This window comes from Hypanus sabinus, chromosome 27 (genome assembly GCF_030144855.1).
Source record: "Hypanus sabinus isolate sHypSab1 chromosome 27, sHypSab1.hap1, whole genome shotgun sequence".
Lineage (NCBI taxonomy): Eukaryota > Metazoa > Chordata > Chondrichthyes > Myliobatiformes > Dasyatidae > Hypanus > Hypanus sabinus.
This window is the reverse complement of record NC_082732.1, coordinates 21,958,610-21,977,629: the sequence shown is the minus strand read 5'-3', so window position 1 is coordinate 21,977,629 and position 19,020 is coordinate 21,958,610. Positions and strand designations below refer to the sequence as shown.

The 19,020-nt window shown below is 42.0% G+C and overlaps 1 protein-coding gene across 1 annotated transcript in view; it reads left to right on the top strand.

Moving 5' to 3' along the window:
- The window catches only part of padi2 (peptidyl arginine deiminase, type II), a 49,773-nt gene extending 31,484 nt beyond the window's left edge, over window positions 1-18,289 (top strand). Inside the window, exons 11-18 of the mRNA XM_059951643.1 lie at window positions 2,370-2,481; window positions 5,081-5,188; window positions 6,529-6,674; window positions 7,768-7,915; window positions 12,973-13,066; window positions 14,036-14,112; window positions 14,193-14,324; window positions 15,306-18,289. Of these exons, the coding sequence (XP_059807626.1) occupies window positions 2,370-2,481; window positions 5,081-5,188; window positions 6,529-6,674; window positions 7,768-7,915; window positions 12,973-13,066; window positions 14,036-14,112; window positions 14,193-14,324; window positions 15,306-15,539 (1,051 nt within the window). The 3' untranslated portion in view covers window positions 15,540-18,289. The remainder of the gene's footprint in view (window positions 1-2,369; window positions 2,482-5,080; window positions 5,189-6,528; window positions 6,675-7,767; window positions 7,916-12,972; window positions 13,067-14,035; window positions 14,113-14,192; window positions 14,325-15,305) is intronic.
- Window positions 18,290-19,020: the final 731 nt, after the last annotated feature.

Sequence of the window (19,020 nt, the reverse complement as noted above, 5' to 3'; positions counted from 1 at the left end):
CAAAATATTTGTATTGTTTGAAGAATATAAATTTGCCAAGAGACTGTGTATAGCCTTTTTGAAATAGTGAGATTTTTCTTATTTACATCAACCCGAGAGCCTGGGTTAAACAACTGAACAGAAAGTCCCACTGCCATTGCAGCATTCCTCATCTTTCATTTGTGTGTCAGCAAATTACCTGGGGTTGGGGGGTTGGGAGATAGAGAGAGAGAGGTCTGTATTTCTCAGGGAAATGGAAGGAGTGGAGAGGGATTCAGTACGGTTTGGGAAACAGGGCTGGCAGCAAGAAGGGGTTAGGGATGCTGGAAAATTGGGGAATTTGAGGGAGGGGTGTGCACCTCATGGGGAATTGAAGGAATCATTTCAGTGCAAAACGTTAGGTTTAAGGACATGTGGTGTGAAGATCACATTGTCCTGAGAATACTTGGCAGTGGTTCCCCTGGAATAATGTGGTCCAAGTTTCCACATTTAGTCCAAACTGAGCATTTTATGGGGGTTAGGGTTTCCAATGAAAAATAAAAATCACATAAAGATGCTAGCATGATTGAGAGGAAATTGCCCAGTAAAATTTTCCAGGTGGTGCAGAATGCCCCATAAATGATTATTGTCACATTGCAGACCAGAATATGAAGCTGAATTTCAATTGAATTGAATTTCCAGAAGTTATGTTTCCAAAGAAGAAATCTACAGCAACAGCAGAAACCAAATCATTCTGCCTTGTAAATGTGCTTTTTGTTGGCTGATTTTATGTCTTCTGGCTGTTTTGAAGTCTGTGACTGAATGGCACTGCAAGATTTAGATTAGATCTAGAATGTATATCATAGGAAAGCAACTAGTTATATGGCATTTTAAATCAAAAATTCTAAATATTTTTTTAAAAATCAAAACTATTTATTAAATTATTTAAACTAAGATTGCTGGGATTTGGAAGGATCTGGTTTTAAATATATGGTTTTGGTCGTTTGCTGTGATTCTTTCTGGCTTGGAGTCAAGTTTAATTTAATATGCTCTTGTGCAGTAGTTTGAAATGGTTAATATGTCATAGGAATTGTGAAATTATTGTTTTAGTTGCTATTGGAGAATGTGCAAGTCAAGTCTAGTGGAGTCAAGTCAAGGAGTAAAGTTATTACTGAGGGCTCAGATTTTCCAATTTGGTTAAAGATGAAGAAATAGAAAACTATATAGAATAAATGTGTGAGACGGAGTTGAGTTTGAGAATGTGAAGCTATCTGATCTATAGTCCTGAAGAGCCGGAGAGCAGAGCATTTTTAAACCCTATGTTTTGATGTCTGTAAGGTTGCGGATAGGTAACAAACTGTTCCTGCGGAACGCTGGAATGTAGTTGTGCTATGTTGCTCAGACTTGTTCTGGAGGAAATCAAATCAAATTAAGTTTTAATTATAATTCAACCATAATAGTTACAGAAAACTAAACACCGTTCTTCTGGGGCCAAGGTACAAAGCTAACAAAATAACGAGCAAAGAAACATATTCACGTGAAAAAAATCATACATGTAGTCCAAAACCCTCAACGACATGTCCTACAATTGATGGTACAGTCTACCAGCAATGTGCAGATACGTGGAATCCAGCCTGTCATTCCACCGCTCGAACGTGGGAGGGCAGCATCGACGGAAGAGGCCAGTCCCCCACCAAGCATGGACGCCATGCTCCACCGCCTCCAGCATTTCTTCACCTGGTCAGCAACAGCAGGCAAGCCCACCGCTTGAGGCCTAGTCCTTGCTACAACAGAGGCTACAGAGCTTCCACGTTGCCTGTCACACCACTAGACCATTGTAACAGGCCTGTGGTAACTTACATTATCACTGTCCAACAGTGTCTTCGGATTGCAGGAGAAATGTCGGAGACCATCTTCCATGGTTATACTACACGCCGCCTTCTCGCACCAATTCTGATGCCTTTGAGTAGCAGGTGGTCTGCCACCAGGTCATCTCCTTCAACATCCCGGCTAGCTCTTTTCCCAACAGCCTAGCTAACACCAGTCCAGCTACTCCAATCAATGAGCAGCTCGCTGATGGAGTGGCCCTGCAGTACCCAAAGTTCTTGGAGTAGAATTGTCTTGCGATCGTTAAAAAAAAATTTAACCAAGTTAAAAAGCACCTTTGGTTGCTCCTCGAGAGGCTGCTGCATGCAAATGCATCGCCATCTTACTGGAAGATGGTCTTTATGAGCAGGCAGCTCTTGGAGAGGGGGAGCTTTGAGCCATGCTGAATAGATTTATTAAAATGGTACTTTGAATGACAAGGTGAAAGCACAAGTGGTTGCACTGAATTCTTTTGAGCTTAGAAGATCTCAGTAATGTCTAAGTTATCAGATTCACTATTCTGAATCTATTTTTCTCCCCCACAGTATAAAATATAATGAAAAATTCCTGAAAGACTTCAGAGGTTTAGTGGAAAAGGCACAGTGCAAGCTAACAATTTGTCCTGAAAGCAAGAACCTCTCAGATCTCTGGATTCAGGTAAAACAGTGAATTTCAGTCTACACCAACAATGACATCTACAAAACAACAGTAATATTCATCTCCACAGACGCAGACACTACTTTATCACGTCAAGTTAGTCGCTTGAAAGCAAAAGTCAGCTGTACCCAGTGAAGGAGACACCTTCCTGGTGACTAGATGAATCAAGCAATATGGAGATAAGGCAAAATATGGAAGAAAGCTGTCTGTTATCACCTCAATCTGGTCTGGTTAATCTTCTGCTTCTGTACTTCATTCTTAATATCAAGGAATACCAAGCATTCTCTAAGCAAACTTACAGTGTGACAAAGGAGATCTGCTTTTTCTCGGAGCGGACTAGGTCACTAGACCAGAAGCCAGAGCTATACAGCATGGAACAAGCCCTTTGGCTCAACTTGTCATTGTCAACCAAAGTTAGTTGCTTTGGCCTGTCATTTCCCTCTAAACCTTTCCTATTCATAGATCTGTGCAAATGTCTTTTAAAAGCTGCGACTATACCCACCTCTGCCATTTCCTCTGGCAGTTTGTTCCATATACCCACCACCTTCTGAATACTAAACTTGCCCCACAGGTCCCTTTTAAATCTCTTTCCTCTCACCTTAGACCTACACCCTCTAGTTTATACCCATCTACCCTGGGAAAAAGACTGTAAGAATCCAGCATATCTATACCCCTCAATATTATGAACCTCATCGGGCAGCTGGGGCTCATCAGCCTTGGAGGGCAGACCCTAGGAGAAGGAAACTGCTTTTAAACCTCCGCTGCCTTGTGGCCATACCCACCCGTGGGAAAGGCTTCAGGAATAAACCCCGAGGAAGAAATCCGGAGCCGGGTTCCCTAAGGCAGTTTGATGCTGGTTACAACTTCACTCTGGCAGCCTCTGTGACGACACTGGTGCCAAACTGTATCGGCACTTGCCCTTCCCATGGACTATGTCAGTGATGTGGAGAGGGGGATCCCACTGCATGGGCAGCAGCCAGTTCTTCAAATCTTCCCGCCCAGGCTTGCACCCTAGAGAGGATACAGACCACCAGAGGTGCAAACCCATGAAACCCTGGGATTGACGGCTGACTACTACTGGAAGGTCACATCTAAACCTCATTTACTCCAAGGAAGAGACTCCCAGTCTATTCAATGCAGGGCTTCCCAATCTGGGGTCCACTGACTCCTTGCATAATGGTTTTGTTCCATGTCATAAAAAAGGTTGAGAACCCCTGATCTAGTGCCTCCTTATTACTTAAGCCATCCAGTCCCTGAAAAAAGTTCTTGAATCTTTTCTCTAGCTTAATTAGATCCTTCCATTAGTTGGCAGCCTGAACTGCATACAATATTCCAGCTGCAATCTCGCCAATGTCTTGTACAGCTATAACATGATCTTCCACCTCTTCAGAATTCAGTGCCCTATCTGATAAAGGCAAACATGCCTATTTTGCCACTTGTCTACCCAGATGCTCCTTTCAGTAAACTACATACTTGCAGCCCTAAGCATCTTTGTTTTATGATACTCTCCGGGTCCCTCCCACTTGCTCTGCAACTTAACCTGGTTTAACATCTCAAACTGCAACAGCTTGCACTTGTATGAGTTACAGTCCCGCTGCTAGTTCCTTGGCCCACTTCCCCAGTTAACCTAGATCCCATTCTTCATTGTCCAGCACACCCCAATTTTGGCTTCAAGCTTAATAATTATGCCTCTTACATTTTCAATCAAATCCTTCATGTATGTGATAAGCTGCCCATCCATCACTGATTGCCGTATACAAGTAACAACTTTTACTACCACCTTCTGGATCCTTCCAAATTAACTTCGTATCCAGTGGTTAGCTCACACTTCACCTCATCTGAATTAATTTTACAAACCAGCTTACCATGCAGGACTTTGTCAAAAGTCTCACTGAGGTCCATGTAGAAAAAGTCTTCTGTTCTTATCAATCCTCTATCGTACAAGTCTGTACTAATAAACCTGATCCTATTCAGTGCAACTGATTTGACAGTCACTTGCCCTGAATAGAATCTGTGCCCCTGGTGACAGAACGGGAAGATGTCTGGGTGGAGAATTCATAGGGTTCAGAAATCATTTTCACCCCAATGGACTCGTGTTTTAAAATGTATCAACTGAAACTGGTTTTCTAGCCAGAGTGCAGGAATGTCAAGTTTGGTCATGGGCAGCCTACCTCTTACTTGCTGTTTCACTGGGGCTAAGTAAATTGAATGATTGAAAGCCAGCACAGGTTAACATGGGGCAAATAATGTCTGAATGTTGCATAATGGTTTTATAAGCAAGTTTAATACTATTGACCTTTGAGAGTAAAACAAGCTGATGCCATAGTGTGGTCCAGTGGGGAAATACTGTATATCAGCAGAAAGGATGATATGCTGTTGGTGCTAGGAAAACACTGAAGGACACTCCATTCTCAATCTTAACGTTACCCAAGCTTAATCCTATTTACCCATTCACTTGTGTTGTGCTCAAAGGAATCTAGTTGTTGTCTACACATTTTTATCCATGTTGTTTCACTGTTAATGTGCTCTTTTACAGTGTATGGCATTTGTCTGCATCTTTCTGTTGAGTAGTCATGCTGAATATATTCTTTTCCCTCAGGATGAAATTGAATTTGGTTACTCAGAGGCTCCTTCCAAGTACCTGGACGTGGTGTTGGACTCTCCTCGAGACAGGGGACTAAAGGATTTTGCCTACAACTGTCTCCTGGTGAGGAACAATATTTGGGACTTGAGAATGTATTCCTTCTGTCTGCACACTCCCCCTTTGCACTTCTGGTCAAGATGGTGCCGAGCTGTGATCTTCACTGATTCAGAATTAGTTGCTTACTTTAAGTGGCTTTGGGGACAGAAGGGGGTGCTAGGGTCCAGGTTTGGTCTTTGGGACAGTGATGTTGGGGAGTTAGAGGTCATATTAGGGTTTAGGGACAGGAATGTGGAGGAGTTAGAGGTCTGTCCTTCGTTGTGCCAAGGCCAGCAAATGGGTGATGAAGGCCTGCACTCTGTGCTCGAAGGCTGCTTAGTTTAGTGATGTCTGCCCACTTTTACTGCTGAAAGCTGTGGACAAACCTTTCATTGTTGATTTTCAAGAATTATCAAAGTGGGCTTCACCATTGTTATCAATGAATGAAGCAGGTTCAATATACAGTGCTGAGGAACTGTGACTTCCAGCGACGATTTCATTTTAATGTTTTCCTCAGGATTGTGCCTTGATACCACACATGGCTAAAGAAGCAGCCACTCTCGTTTCTCTTCTGGAATCTGTTCTTTGGCCCCTGTTTTGCACAAAGCTGTGAAGTCTGGAGTCAAATGGTCTGGAGCTAAGTGGTCCTAGCAAAACCCAACTGTGTATTGGAGAATAAGTGTGGCTTTAAACACTGACAACAGGACCTGTGTATCACCACAATATTGCCGCTTTCCCAAAACTATTCCACTGCATCACAAATCTAACCTGCAGCCACCCTCCTTGCTCATGCACTCTTTCCCATTCTCAGCTGTCCAGCCACCACTGAACCTTGTCTCATGACACCCCATCCTCAGTAAATGTTCTCTGCCTATCTATCCTTCGACTTGAGGCATAGCTTTCATTTACAACTTTCTTTTAAGGGAGAAATCAGAGGACACAAGGGGGAGGCAGAGGACTGAAGTGGATGTTCCAAAGATCTCAGAGCAAATTAGCACGAGATGTTGGTGGAATTTCAGGTTGGATATGTGAAGGGTCTGGAAGAGAGAACCTTCCAAATACTTGATAATGAGTCCTTGATCATGTCAGCAGTGAGTAAATGATCATCATATGCATAATGCTAAGGTTACATTTTCTTGCCTTAACAGCACTGATTTATGACTTTCATCTCCACAGAGCCTTCATGTTTCCTATATGAGGCTGTCCAGCTGGCTGATGACAACAATGTCATTGTGCACTTAATCAGTTAATGGCAACACAATGCTGGAGGAAAGGTGTTATTTTTCTCCTTGACAGCCACTAAATCTCATCAGAACCTAAATTCCAATGAAATTTGAAATTTATGCCATTTTTGTATAACTTATCAGGGTTCAGATTTTGGACACATAAACGTGGCAGGTGAATACAGAAACAGTCTGAACAGCTTTGGAAATCTAGAGGTCAGTCCTCCAGTGACAGTGAACGAAAAGGAGTATCCACTCGGAAGGATCATCATTGGAAGCAATTTACCCAAGTAATGCCTCTTCATTCATTTTGTTGGGGGCCAAGGTGAAGGGTTTTTTCTCCATCTCTCAAGGCATAATTCTTGGATGTTAACTGTCTTTACCGTAGAGCTTTTCCTTAGTTGTTAAGTTTCAATAATTTTTTCAAAACAGTACAGCAAATGATTGACACAACTAACCCATAGAAGGCCCCAGCTGCAGTTTCTCTGGTCTCTCGTAAGTTATAGTGCAACCACAATAGGAATGGCTGGATTAGTGAGAGGGAGCAATATGCCCCAGTGTTTGTTTTGTTTCTGCTTTCTCGTATTACTAATCCTCAAAAGCAATCACTTATAAACTGCCTGCACCCAGAAGTGTGGCGTAACCTGACGTGACAGGCAAAGACCCTGCAGCATTGGCATGTCATGCGTATAACAAAACTTTCCTTTATGTGGTGCAGTTGGCCCACAACAGACTATAAAAACATCTACTTAGGAAGTAAAGGAAACTATTTTTTAATGGCTTAACATGCTAGATCCTGGTAGCTGTTGAGGATCTACTAACTTGACCAGACAGGTGTAAATTGTTTGTCAGAAGTGAAGCTATAAGCTGGCAATTGCACAATAATCAATCTTGGGCAAAGCCCACATGCAAAGTCTCCACAATGAGCAGACTCGGGTGGGTAAGTGGCAGCTGATGTGTGCTTCACAGAAGCAGCAGACAAAGAAACCCTTCAACAGGACAGAGGCTGACCAACTCCGCTGGACAATAAGGAGCATTACATCAAGTTCTGTGACACCACTGACCAGACAATTAAACAGTGTACAGCTAAGTACGAAGTAGAGCAAATTAACTGCTAATATTCTGTGCTAGTTTGAGTACGAGCCTGACACTCAGAAAGCTCAGCGTCCCCCGAGATAAAGCACCTTCGTGATTGGCACCCTGCCCCCTCCACCAGCAGCACATTGAGCCTGCAGTGTATACCACTTACAAAATATATTCATCCAAAATAGTGAAGTTTCAACAAACTTGGATCTCTAGCTGAATTAGTCCAATTTCTAGAAACAGGTTTTGGTGTTAATTTGTACAGTGAGAAGTAAAATGTATTTTAAAATTGTTTTCTAGTTCTTCTGAGGGGAGAAAGATCTCAAAGGCCATTCAGGACTTTTTGATTGCTCAGGAAGTGCAGTCTCCTATTGTGCTGTACTCTGACTGGTTGGTTGTCGGTCACGTGGATGAGTTCATGAGCTTTGTTCCAGCCCCTGACAGAAAGGTACGTGATGCAATTCTACTGCGTGATTCTGATTGGGGTTGGATTCATACTTTGTAATGCACCAAGGAGAAGAATAGCAGATTGGTTACAATACTGAGCCCTGGACTACTTCTAAATACCTCAATGGGAATTAGGAAATGCAAATTACAGTTTAAATAATCTATAAAGAAATTTTTAGAAGTTAAGTATTTGCAGTGGCAAGTATAGAACTACAAGTTTGTCAAAAAAAAAGCCATTTTTTAATATCCTGGGAAGAAAGCCTGCTCTCCTTACCCAGACTGGCATATTATGCCAGCAACACAATTCTGCAATTTGAGAAGGATAAGGACAGATCGGAGCTGTCAGTATTGCAGTTGAACAAAGGAGACTTTGGAGCCGTGAGGGAGGAGCTGGCCAAAGTTGACTGGACAGATATCCCAGCAGAAAAGACAGTGGAACAGCAATGGCAGGTATTCTTGGGAATAATGCACAAGGTGCAAAATTAGTTCATCCCCCGGAGAAGGAAGGATTCAAAGGGGAGGGGAAGGGGCTACAGTGGTTGACAAAGGAAGTCAGAGATTGCATAGCATTAAAAAAAGGAAATATGACAGAGCTAAGGTGAGTGGGAGGACAGATGATTGGGAAATTTTTAAGGAACAACAGAACTTAACTAAAAAAGCAATACGGGGAGAAAAAAATGAGGTACGAATGCAAGCTAGCCAGGAATATAAAGGAGGATAGCAAAAGCTTTTTTAGGTATGTGAAGAGAAAGAAGATAGTTAAGAACAATGTTGGGCCCTTGAAAAATGAATTGGATGAAATTGTTATGGGAAACAGAGAAATGGCAGAAGAATTTAATAAGTACTTTAGATCTGTCTTCACCAGGGAAGACACAAGCGATCTCCCAGATGTATGGATGGGCCAAGGACATAGGGTAACAGAGGAAATGAAACAGATTGACATTAGGAAGGAAACAGTGATGAGTAGACTGATGGGGCTGAAAGCTGACAAATCCTCAGGTCCAGATGGTCTGCATCCTAGGGTACTAAAGGAGGTGGCCCTGGAAATAGCGGATGCATTGGTAATCATTTTCCAATGTTCCTTAGATTCAGGATCAGTTCCTGAGGATTGGAGAATGGCTAATGTTATTCCACTTTTTAAGAAAGGAGGGAGGGAGAAAACAGAGAACTATCGTCCTGTCAGCCTAACATCAGTAGTGGGGAAGATGCTAGAGTCCATTATTAAAGATGAAATAGTGGCATATCTAGATAGCAGTGATAGGATTGGGCTGAGCCAGCATGGATTTAGCAAGGGCAAATCATGCTCGACTAATCTATTGGAGTTTTTCGAGGATGTAAACAGGAAGTTAGACAAGGGAGATCCAGTGGATGTAGTGTACCTCGATTTTCAGAAGGCATTTGATAAGGTCCCACATAGGAGATTGGTGGGTAAAATCAGAGCTCATGGCATTAGGGGCAAGATATTGACATGGATAGAAAACTGGTTGGCAGATAGAAAGCAAAGGGTATCGGTGAATGGGTGTTTCTCGGAATGGCAGGTGGTGACTAGTGGGGTGCCACAGGGCTCGGTTTTGGGACCACAGCTGTTTACGATTTACATCAACGATTTAGATGAAGGCATTGAGAATAACATCAGCAAGTTTGCTGATGATGCTAAGCTGGGTGGCAGTGTGACATGTGATGAGGATGTTAGGAGAATTCAGGGTGACTTGGATAGGCTGAGTGAGTGGGCAGATACTTGGCAGATGATGTTTAATGTGAACAAGTGTGAGGTTATCCTCTTTAGGAGTAAGAACAGGAAGGCAGATTATATCTGAATGGTGTAGAGTTAGGTAAGGGAGAAATACAAAGAGATCTAGGAGTCCTTGTTCATCAGTCACTGGAGGTGAATGAGCAAGTGCAGCAGGCAGTGAAGAAGGCTAATGGAATGTTGGCCTTTATTACAAAGGGAATTGAGTACAAGAGCAAGGAAATCCTTTTGCATTTGTACAGGGCCCTGGTGAGACCACACGAGTATTGTGTACAGTATTGGTCTCCAGGGTTAAGGAAGGACATCCTGGCTATAGAGGAAGTGCAGCATAGATTCACGAGGTTAATTCCTGGGATGTCCAGACTGTGTTACGCAGAGAGGTAAGAGAGACTGGGTTTGTACACGCTGGAATTAAGGAGATTGAGAGGGGATCTGATTGCAACATATAAGATTATTAAGGGATTGGACAAGATAGAGGCAGGGAATCTGTTCCAGATGCTGGGAGAGTCCAGTACCAGAGGGCATGGTTTGAGAATAAGGGGTAGGTCATTTAGGACAGAGTTAAGGAAAAACTTCTCCCAGAGAGTTGTGGGGGTCTGGAATGCACTGCCTCGGAAGGCAGTGGAGGCCAATTCTCTGGATGCTTTCAAGAAGGAGCTAAATAGGTATCTTATGGATAGGGGAATCAAGGGATATGGGGACAAGGCAGGAACCGGGTATTGATAGTAGATGATCAGCCATGATCTCAAAATGGTGGTGCAGGCTCGAAGGGCCGAATGGTCTACTTCTGCACCTATTGTCTATAACACTCAGTTATCATTTGACAGGTCAAGCAAACCATCTAGATTAAAAAGGCATTTCCAGATGGGCAAAAAATGCCAAAATTTACATTAATGCCCACACTTTGTAAATGGATTTTACAAAATAAAGTTAGTTTAAATCATTTAAATAATGGAATGCAGATTACTCTGGATGGGGTGAGTTGGTAATGGAATGAAGAGATTTTCCTGATAAACTTAAATGTAATAAACAACAGTTACTCATTTCTCCCCCCCCCCACCCCCCACACGCACGCACACACGCGAACCTAATCTTACCTCACCAATGGTACACTACATAGAAGCATAGAATACCTACAGTACAATACAGGCCCTTCAGCCCACAAAGCTGTGCTGAACATGTCCTCACCTTAGAACTACCTAGGCTTACCCATGGCCCTCTATTTTTCTAAGCTCCATGTATCCATCCAGGAGACTCTTAAAGGCCTTATCATTTCTGCCTCCACTGCCGCCACTGGCATCCCATTCCATGCACTCACCACTCTCTGCATAAATAAAACTTACCCCTGACATCTCCCCTGTACCTACTTCCAAGCACCTTAAAACTAAGCCCTCTCTTGCTAGCCATTTCAGCCCTGGGGAAAACCCTCTGACTGTCCACACAATCAATGCCTCTCATCATCTTATACACCTCTATCAGGTCACCTCTCATCCTATGTTGCTCCAAGGAGAAAAGGGCAAGTTCACTCAACCTATTCTCATAAGGTATGCTCCCCAATCCAGGCAACATCCTTGTAAGTCTCCCCTGTACCTTTCTGTGATTTCCATGTCCTTCCTGCAGTGAGGCAACCAGAAATGAGCACAGTACTTTACTCCAAGTGGGGTCTGACCAGGGTCCTATATAGCTGTAACATTACCTCTCGGCTCTTACACTCAATCCCATGATTGATGAAGGCCAATGCACTGTATGCCTTCTTAACCACAGAGTCAACCTGCTTAGCAGTTTTGAGTGTCCTATGGACTTGGACCCCAAGATCCCTCTGATCCTTCAAACTGCCAAGAGCCAAGACCCATCCCTCCACTTCCTCATCCAGGTCATTTATAAAAATCACAGAGTAGGGGTCCCAGAACAGATCCCTGAAGCACACCACTGGTTACTGACCTCCATGCAGAATATGACCCATCTACAACCACTCTTTGCCTTCTGTGGGCAAGCCAGTTCTGGATCCACAAAGCAATGTTCCCTTGGATCCCATGCCTACTTACTTTGTCAATAAGGCTTGCATGGGGTACCTTATCAAATGCCTTGCTAAAATCCATATACACTACATCAATGGCTTACCTTCATCAATGTGTTTAGTCACATCATCAGAAAATTCAATCAGGCTCGTAAGGCATGACCTGCCCTTGACAAAGCCATGCTGACTGTTCCGAATCATACTATGCCTCTCCAAATGTTCATAAATCCTGCCTCTCAAGATCTTTTCCATCAACTTACCAACCACTGAAGTAAGACTCACTGGTCTATAATTTCCTGGGCTATCTCTACTCCCTTTCTTGAATAAGACTACCTCTTTTTTGTAAAATTGTTTTGCACAGTCTTCACTGCCTTGTATATGTATAAATCTACTTTTTATGTTTCTTGAATCTGTGTCTGTGATGCTGGTGCAAATGTTTTTTTCAATTTGTACCTGTATCTTATTGTACTTGTGCTCATGACAATGAACTTGAACTTTATACCAAACATTATGGTGGAACATCTTGGATGTTCATTCCCAGCACCACTGAAACAATGGAGACAAGAACATTCACTGAAAAAAAGTAACACGAGACCTGGGGCAACTGGAAGAGGGGCTTAAATGAATTTGAACTCTGTACTTTTGCACATTTCAGTTAATTAAGAAGTGGAGCTTGTCACTATGCTCCCCAGCCCCTTTCAAGATTTCCCAAACTGTTGAAAGAGATTGAAGGCAGGAAACTATTTTTGCACTATGCAACATTTTTAGGCATTAAATGAGTGAATCTTATTGACTAATTCCATTAGGTGCACCGGACATCTGGAGTCCAGTCTGATTTCTCCACAAGTATGCCACACATTGCAATACCCAACAGATTTTGTGCTCTGTTGCCTGTGATATAGGAATCAATACAAAAGTCACTTGCGAAAAATTGTGCTACACTTACAGGGTTTGAAAATGTTGCAAGACCTGTAGGGTTGAGACTGGTTCTGGTCTTAAAATATCCATCCATACCTGCACCTTTGCTATGAAATCTGGCAAGTCGATATTCCCCAATACAGGTTCCCAGAGGGATCACACCTACCCATCATCCCTGCCAAGGTATTCAAAGCCCCATGAATCTCTTTGCACCACATCTCCATTTCTATTTTGAGTATCTTTTCCTTTATCAGAAACCCAATCAAAATTCGCTCCAGCTACCTTTTTGATTAACTGCTCCTTTATATCGGTCATCAATCGAAGATTCTGTGCAGAGTCTTATGATGTTAATATTTTCTTCACAATTTTGTAGGGTTTCAGGCTTCTACTGGCCAGTCCTGATTCTTGCTACAGGCTGTTTAATAAGCTCAAGGAAGAAGGTTATGGAGAAGCCCAGATGTTTGAAAGTGAGTCTCTACCTCATTGTAGCATTACATTCATAGTCATGAAAATCTCAAATCTTCCTGTAGACCAAACAAGTAAAATAGAAAGGTATAGACTCCCAGCCCTAATCTGATAAAGGATGTTCTTCTGGTGGAGGGAATTCAAAGTTTTACCAGAAAGATTTCCAGAAGGGCAGGACTGATGTATGAGAGACTGAGTCAATTTGGGTTATATTGGTTGACATTCAGAAATTTGTGAAGAGATCTCATACAAAGTTCAACAGGATTGGACAGTCTAGATGCAGGAATTATACTCCTGATGGTGGGGGGGATCATCATTCCCAGGAAAGTGGTAAGTCATTTTAGATCAACATGAGAGACTTCTCCCAGAGAGTGATGAATTGTGGAATTTGTTGCCACAGAAAGCCATAGAAGTCAAATCTTTAAACGTATTCAAGAAGGAGCAGGAAGTCCATGCAGTGTACAGAGAGATCAATGCTTGTGGGGAGAAAGATGGAACATGAACCACGATCACATTTAATAGCAGAAAAGGCTCCAATGACCAAATGTTCTACTGCTGTTCCAAAATTTTGACATTTCTCTTTTTCAATGCACAAATCAATAAAATATGCATTAACCGTTGAAAATATTCCTATGTATTATGAATAAAGCATAAACCATTGTGATGATATCAAACCATGTTGTGAAAGAGAAATCCCAAAGGGCAGAGGAACAAGTTTGGGACTTCCATTGCACAGTATCTCAGATGTAGTGGCAGCAGTCACAGATGGGCCAACATTTCAGGAATTTGAGTTCAGGTGTTGTTTTTCCATTGAGAGCTGATAAACAGAAGCATGGACAGCTCAAGGATAGCTCATGCAAGCTTCGCAAGATGGAAAACAGTTCATATGGAACTGTCATTCTTACAGACTTTAGTCTAAAAGGTATTACAGATCTAGTTCTGAAAATATTGCATTTGTTTATCCAAATTAGATCTAAGTGTGAAGCAAGTCAAAATTAATGAAATCCTGAATGATCAAATGCTGCATGAGATGAATGCTTTTGTACAGGTGAGTCACTGTAACATTATAATGGTGTAGTTACATGAAGTTGATGGATAATTGCTAAAAAATCTTTGTTTTACTCTCAGCAATGTATTAATTGGAACAGAGATGTGCTAAAGATGGAATTGGGATTAGATGAAGGAGATATCATTGATATTCCTGTTTTGTTTCATCAGTCGGATTACTTGGAAAGAGTTATAGCTTACTTTCCAGATATGGTAAGTGAAAAAAAAACCAGATCACTGGAAGAACTCAACAGGTCAAACAGCATCTGTGGAAGCAAAAGGTACAGGCAGATGTTTTGAGTCGAGACCCTGCATCAGGACTGAGAGGGAACAGGAGCGAATGCCAGTGTATATCAGTACAAGGGGGAGGAGTGGGGAGTGGGATAGAAGCTGGTTGGAGATAGGTAGGACTAGATGAGGAGGAGATGATGGGACCACATGGAGGAAGGAAGATGGGAGATATGAATAATGGGAGAATAATACTAGGTGAAAAGCCAATGTGAGAGGAAGAGCAAACAAGGATGTGGGTTACCTGAAGTAGGAAAATTCAGTGATCTCATTCAGTGCTGATGCAGGGTCTCAATCCAAAATGTCAGCTTACACTTTTTACCTCCACAGATGCTACTTGACAGGTTGAATTCTTCCGAGGTTCTGTGCCTTTACCTTCCAGATTCCAGCATTCTCTTCTCTTCATGCTAAGTGACAACTAACAAGAAGAGGACCTTCAATTCCACCATCTGCATATTAACTGATTAAATCTGTTTAAGAGTCGTCAGTATGTTACTTACACAGCGAAATGCCTGATCTTTGCTCAGTACTTTTGTATGAGCCGATAAATTATAAATATAATGTGGGATTATATTTCAAGGGATGAGTAAATCTTTGGATTTGCAAGCTTTGTGGGAACACACTGCTTTGTGTCCATAAACTAATATTACACTTGTTTTGCATATTATGTTGGGGGATGGGAGTAGGGAATTCTGTGGCTTCCTCCTGTCCACTCTACTCTCCAGACCCTTGTGCATAATTCTCAATTATTATTGTCCAATCTATCATTCTCTAATCTTTCTCCTTTGATTTCTGTCTTTCACTCATTTATCTGTCTTTTTGGTCATCACCTCTCATTTTTAATCAACATTTGTGTCTAAAGGTTGTACAACTGAGTAATATGGATTTCTTTTTGTGTCCGATCAGGTGAACATAATAGTCATTGGCAAATTTGTAGGCATCCCAAAGCCTTTTGGGCCACTGATAAATGGAAAATGCCCACTGGAATCTGCAGTGCGCTCAGCACTAGAACCACTTGGCCTGGATTGCACCTTTATTGATGATTTCGCCAACTACCACGTACGCCTTGGTGAAATTCACTGTGGCACAAATGTCCGTCGGAAGCCATTTACTTTTAAGTGGTGGAACATGGAGATATAATCAGCAGCTGTAGTATCCAAAAGGACTAAAGTATTGTTTTATTTTTCACCTTGATCTTTTCTAAAGCTTTGGTAAAGTGTGATCTGCTGAAACGGTCACCACACTTTGACCTGGAACCTCTGCTTATCTCTTCTCATGACCTTGAAAGAAGCCACTGATCCATTTTCGAAGCAGTTCGGTTCCTCATTACTCGACCCGGGAATCGAATCATTAGACCTGGTGCTCATTATGTCAGTGCGACAGCCAAAGATAAAATTTTGAGAGTGTAATCTGGCATCAGTCGGGAAATTTTGACAGGTACTACCTCATGTGAATGTCTTGCAGGTCTAATGGGATTCCCATGTCAGAGGATGATCAAGAGATGGCATTTCTCCAGCTGTTCTCCAGGAGCACTGCTAAGGAAATAAATCAGGCCAATCCAAGAGTGCTTCTAGGACACATAGATTTCCATAGCAAGATCACACCAATGTCATCCTCTGAGCCCTCTGCCCAAAATTCATTATGTAGAAAAGAGACATATACTATGAGTGTCATAACATTAGGATGGGCATGTGCGCCTTTTAAACCTAAAGTGTGACCTGTTCCTCTACCCATCACTCGGGAAGTCCAAGCTCTGAATACCTCCAACCCCAACCCAAGGCCATGAGGACGAAGGAGCACGGAATAAAGGGAGGGAGGATGCCAATTACTCAACCCACTCCAATTGCTCATCTTATCACCTGCTCTTCTGACCCTTGTCCTAATGCCCACATGGGTATCACCATCACCCATAAAGCTTGCTACTGCACCCTTGGAAGTGGGAATTGTTACTCATTTCACTCAGTACCAGGTGCTTCACTGGAGCCAACACAACATAAAATTACACTCACAGTAAACTAGTGGCATTGATTCAAGAGAATTCTAATAATCCCACACAATTGGTACCAGATTTTTGCCAAAACCAATAGCTTCAAGCTGTTAAGATAGCAGTAATAGTCTTTCATACTGATGATTGACAGCTCAGATCCTCACAAATGCTACCTATACATTCCTGGGTTTAGAGAGGCAAATGCACTTTCTGGACCTGTTGATTCATTTGGAGGACACCGAGTTCATGCTAAAAATCTACTTATGTGTATGTGTCTTTGGTTCCTTGAATCAATTTTTGAGCAATCCTTGAACAAAGTGGTCTACACTCCTGGCCAAAGAGAAGACAGTGTTCTTTAGAATGTATTAAAGATACTGTACTTCACAAGTCACTGCTAGCCACATCTTTCGTCCTTAAAATGTCATTTATAAACAAAATATTTCCAGTCTGGTAACAAAGTTTTGTAGCCGAGGAGGATGATGGTCTTTCAGAGTCAATGCCTACAATGCCAACTCCTTCCAAAACTGGTAGAAATCTAAACCAGCTCAATCACTTACTTGATGGCTGACCAACCCTAATCCCCCATTTGGGGCCTATCAGCTTTTCCTTCCTTCAACCCCTGGCCATAGTTCATGAGGTCATAATAGGAAAGTCACATTAACTAACAAAACCAATTTACTTTTAGTACATGTTTGAACCAAGGGTTGCTGCAAATGCTGTAAAGCAATCATCCGGTGGTGAGTTGATGGATTTGTCTATCCGAGCAACTATGCTATTAACATTGCATGGCTGGGGAAAAGATTACCATGGATGAAATAAAATAAGAACAGGGGGTGGAAACATTATAAATTGATATAACACTTCCCTCCCTAGCATTTTTCATTACCAATCCAACAAATTTTAAAATCACAGAAACTACAGTAATGGGTTTAAATCCACTTTTCTTGAAGTTCTCTGCAACACTGCACCTTTTGTTCTCATATTTTTGTCATTCTTTTTTCTTTTCCTTCTACAGACAACCAGTAGGGACAATTGTGCTGATCTTGCCAATTATCCCAATCTCACAGAGATTGATCTGTTCACTTACATTGTTTGGTTGCTCAGCAAATCAAAGCATTTTTGGAATACATTTTTTTGAGTGTAACGGCTTCTTTGTAATGTTTCTCTGCTAAGGCTAATGTAATGGCTTCTCTGTAATGTTCACTGCTGAGGTAATGGTTTCTCTGTAGCAGCAATGTTTGGGTTATGACTAGAGATAACGGGGCTTTGGAATGCAGGGGTTAGCTGATGAGGAAATGTTGTTGTTTCTTGTGTGTCTGGGAGCCGGGTTTATGCGGTCTTTTATCGAGGAGAGAAGTGGGAAGACACATGTGGAGAGAGCTGGTAGACCACCGGATGGAGTGGACTGGGATCTGAGGGTCTGAAAGTCGGCAATGTTCAGAGGAGACCAATGGTGGAAGAATAACTACTGAATGAGCTCCAATGTGACTTTGACTTGACTTGGGCCCTTTTTGTTTTTGTTTATTTTCATTACTAACCCTATACAGCTGTCCCCCGCTTTACAAAAGTTTGCTTTACGCCACTTTGCTTTTACAAAAGACCTACATTAGTACCTGTTTTCGCTAACCAAAAGAAATCCGAAGAGGATTTTCACTTTTACGAAAAAAAGCACCCGCTGTAAACTTGTGTTTACCCCAAGAAAGACTACCATGACCGTGAAGCCTTGCGCGGGCAGGTGTATGCGCAAGCATGTACATGCCGACTTTTTTTTCTCTACAATTCAGTTTTTGGCTAAATCTTCCCAATTCTGGTAAGTGAAACTACACTGTACATGAATTGTTTCTACTTCATATAGGCTGCGTATTTATCATATCATTCCTGCTTTTACTATATGTTTGTGCTATTTGGTTATGATTTGGTAGGTTATTTTTTGGGTCTGGGAACACTTAAAAATTTTTCTCAAAAATTAATGGTAATTGCTTTTTCGCTTTACGACATTTCGGCTTACGAAAGGCTTCATAGGAACGCTGTACTTTCGGATAGTGGGGGAACCTGTATTCAGATTAAGATTCATAAAGTCTATCATCTAATTGCATATGGTGTACTGTCTGATATTTTACGTTGTGGGTTTGTAACTGGGGGTATGTTATACAGCAACCACACAAACTTGATTACCCAGTTTGGCGGGGTCAAAGGTTGATTCCCCTAGATGAACGTGAGCTGGGCGAGCCTGAGGGTTACATAAGGAAGCAGCAGTTCTCCATTTTTCTGCTAGGAAACGTTCAGCCTTGCCATATATAACCATGTAAGTTATTGTGTGCATATGAGTATTGTGTGCAGTTTTGGTCTCCAAGTTTGAGGAAGGACATTCTTGCTATTGAGGGAGTGCAGCGTAGGTTCATAAGGTTAATTCCTGGAATGGCGGGACTGTCATATGTTGAAAGATTGGAGCGACTGTGCTTGTATACACTGGAATTCAGAAGGATGAGAGGGGATCTGATTGAGACATATAAGATTATTAAGGGATTGGACACGCTGGAGGCAGGAAACATGTTCCCGCTGATGGGTGAGTCCAGAACTAGAGGCCACAGTTTAAGAATAAGGGGTAGGCCATTTAGAACAGAGATGCGGAAA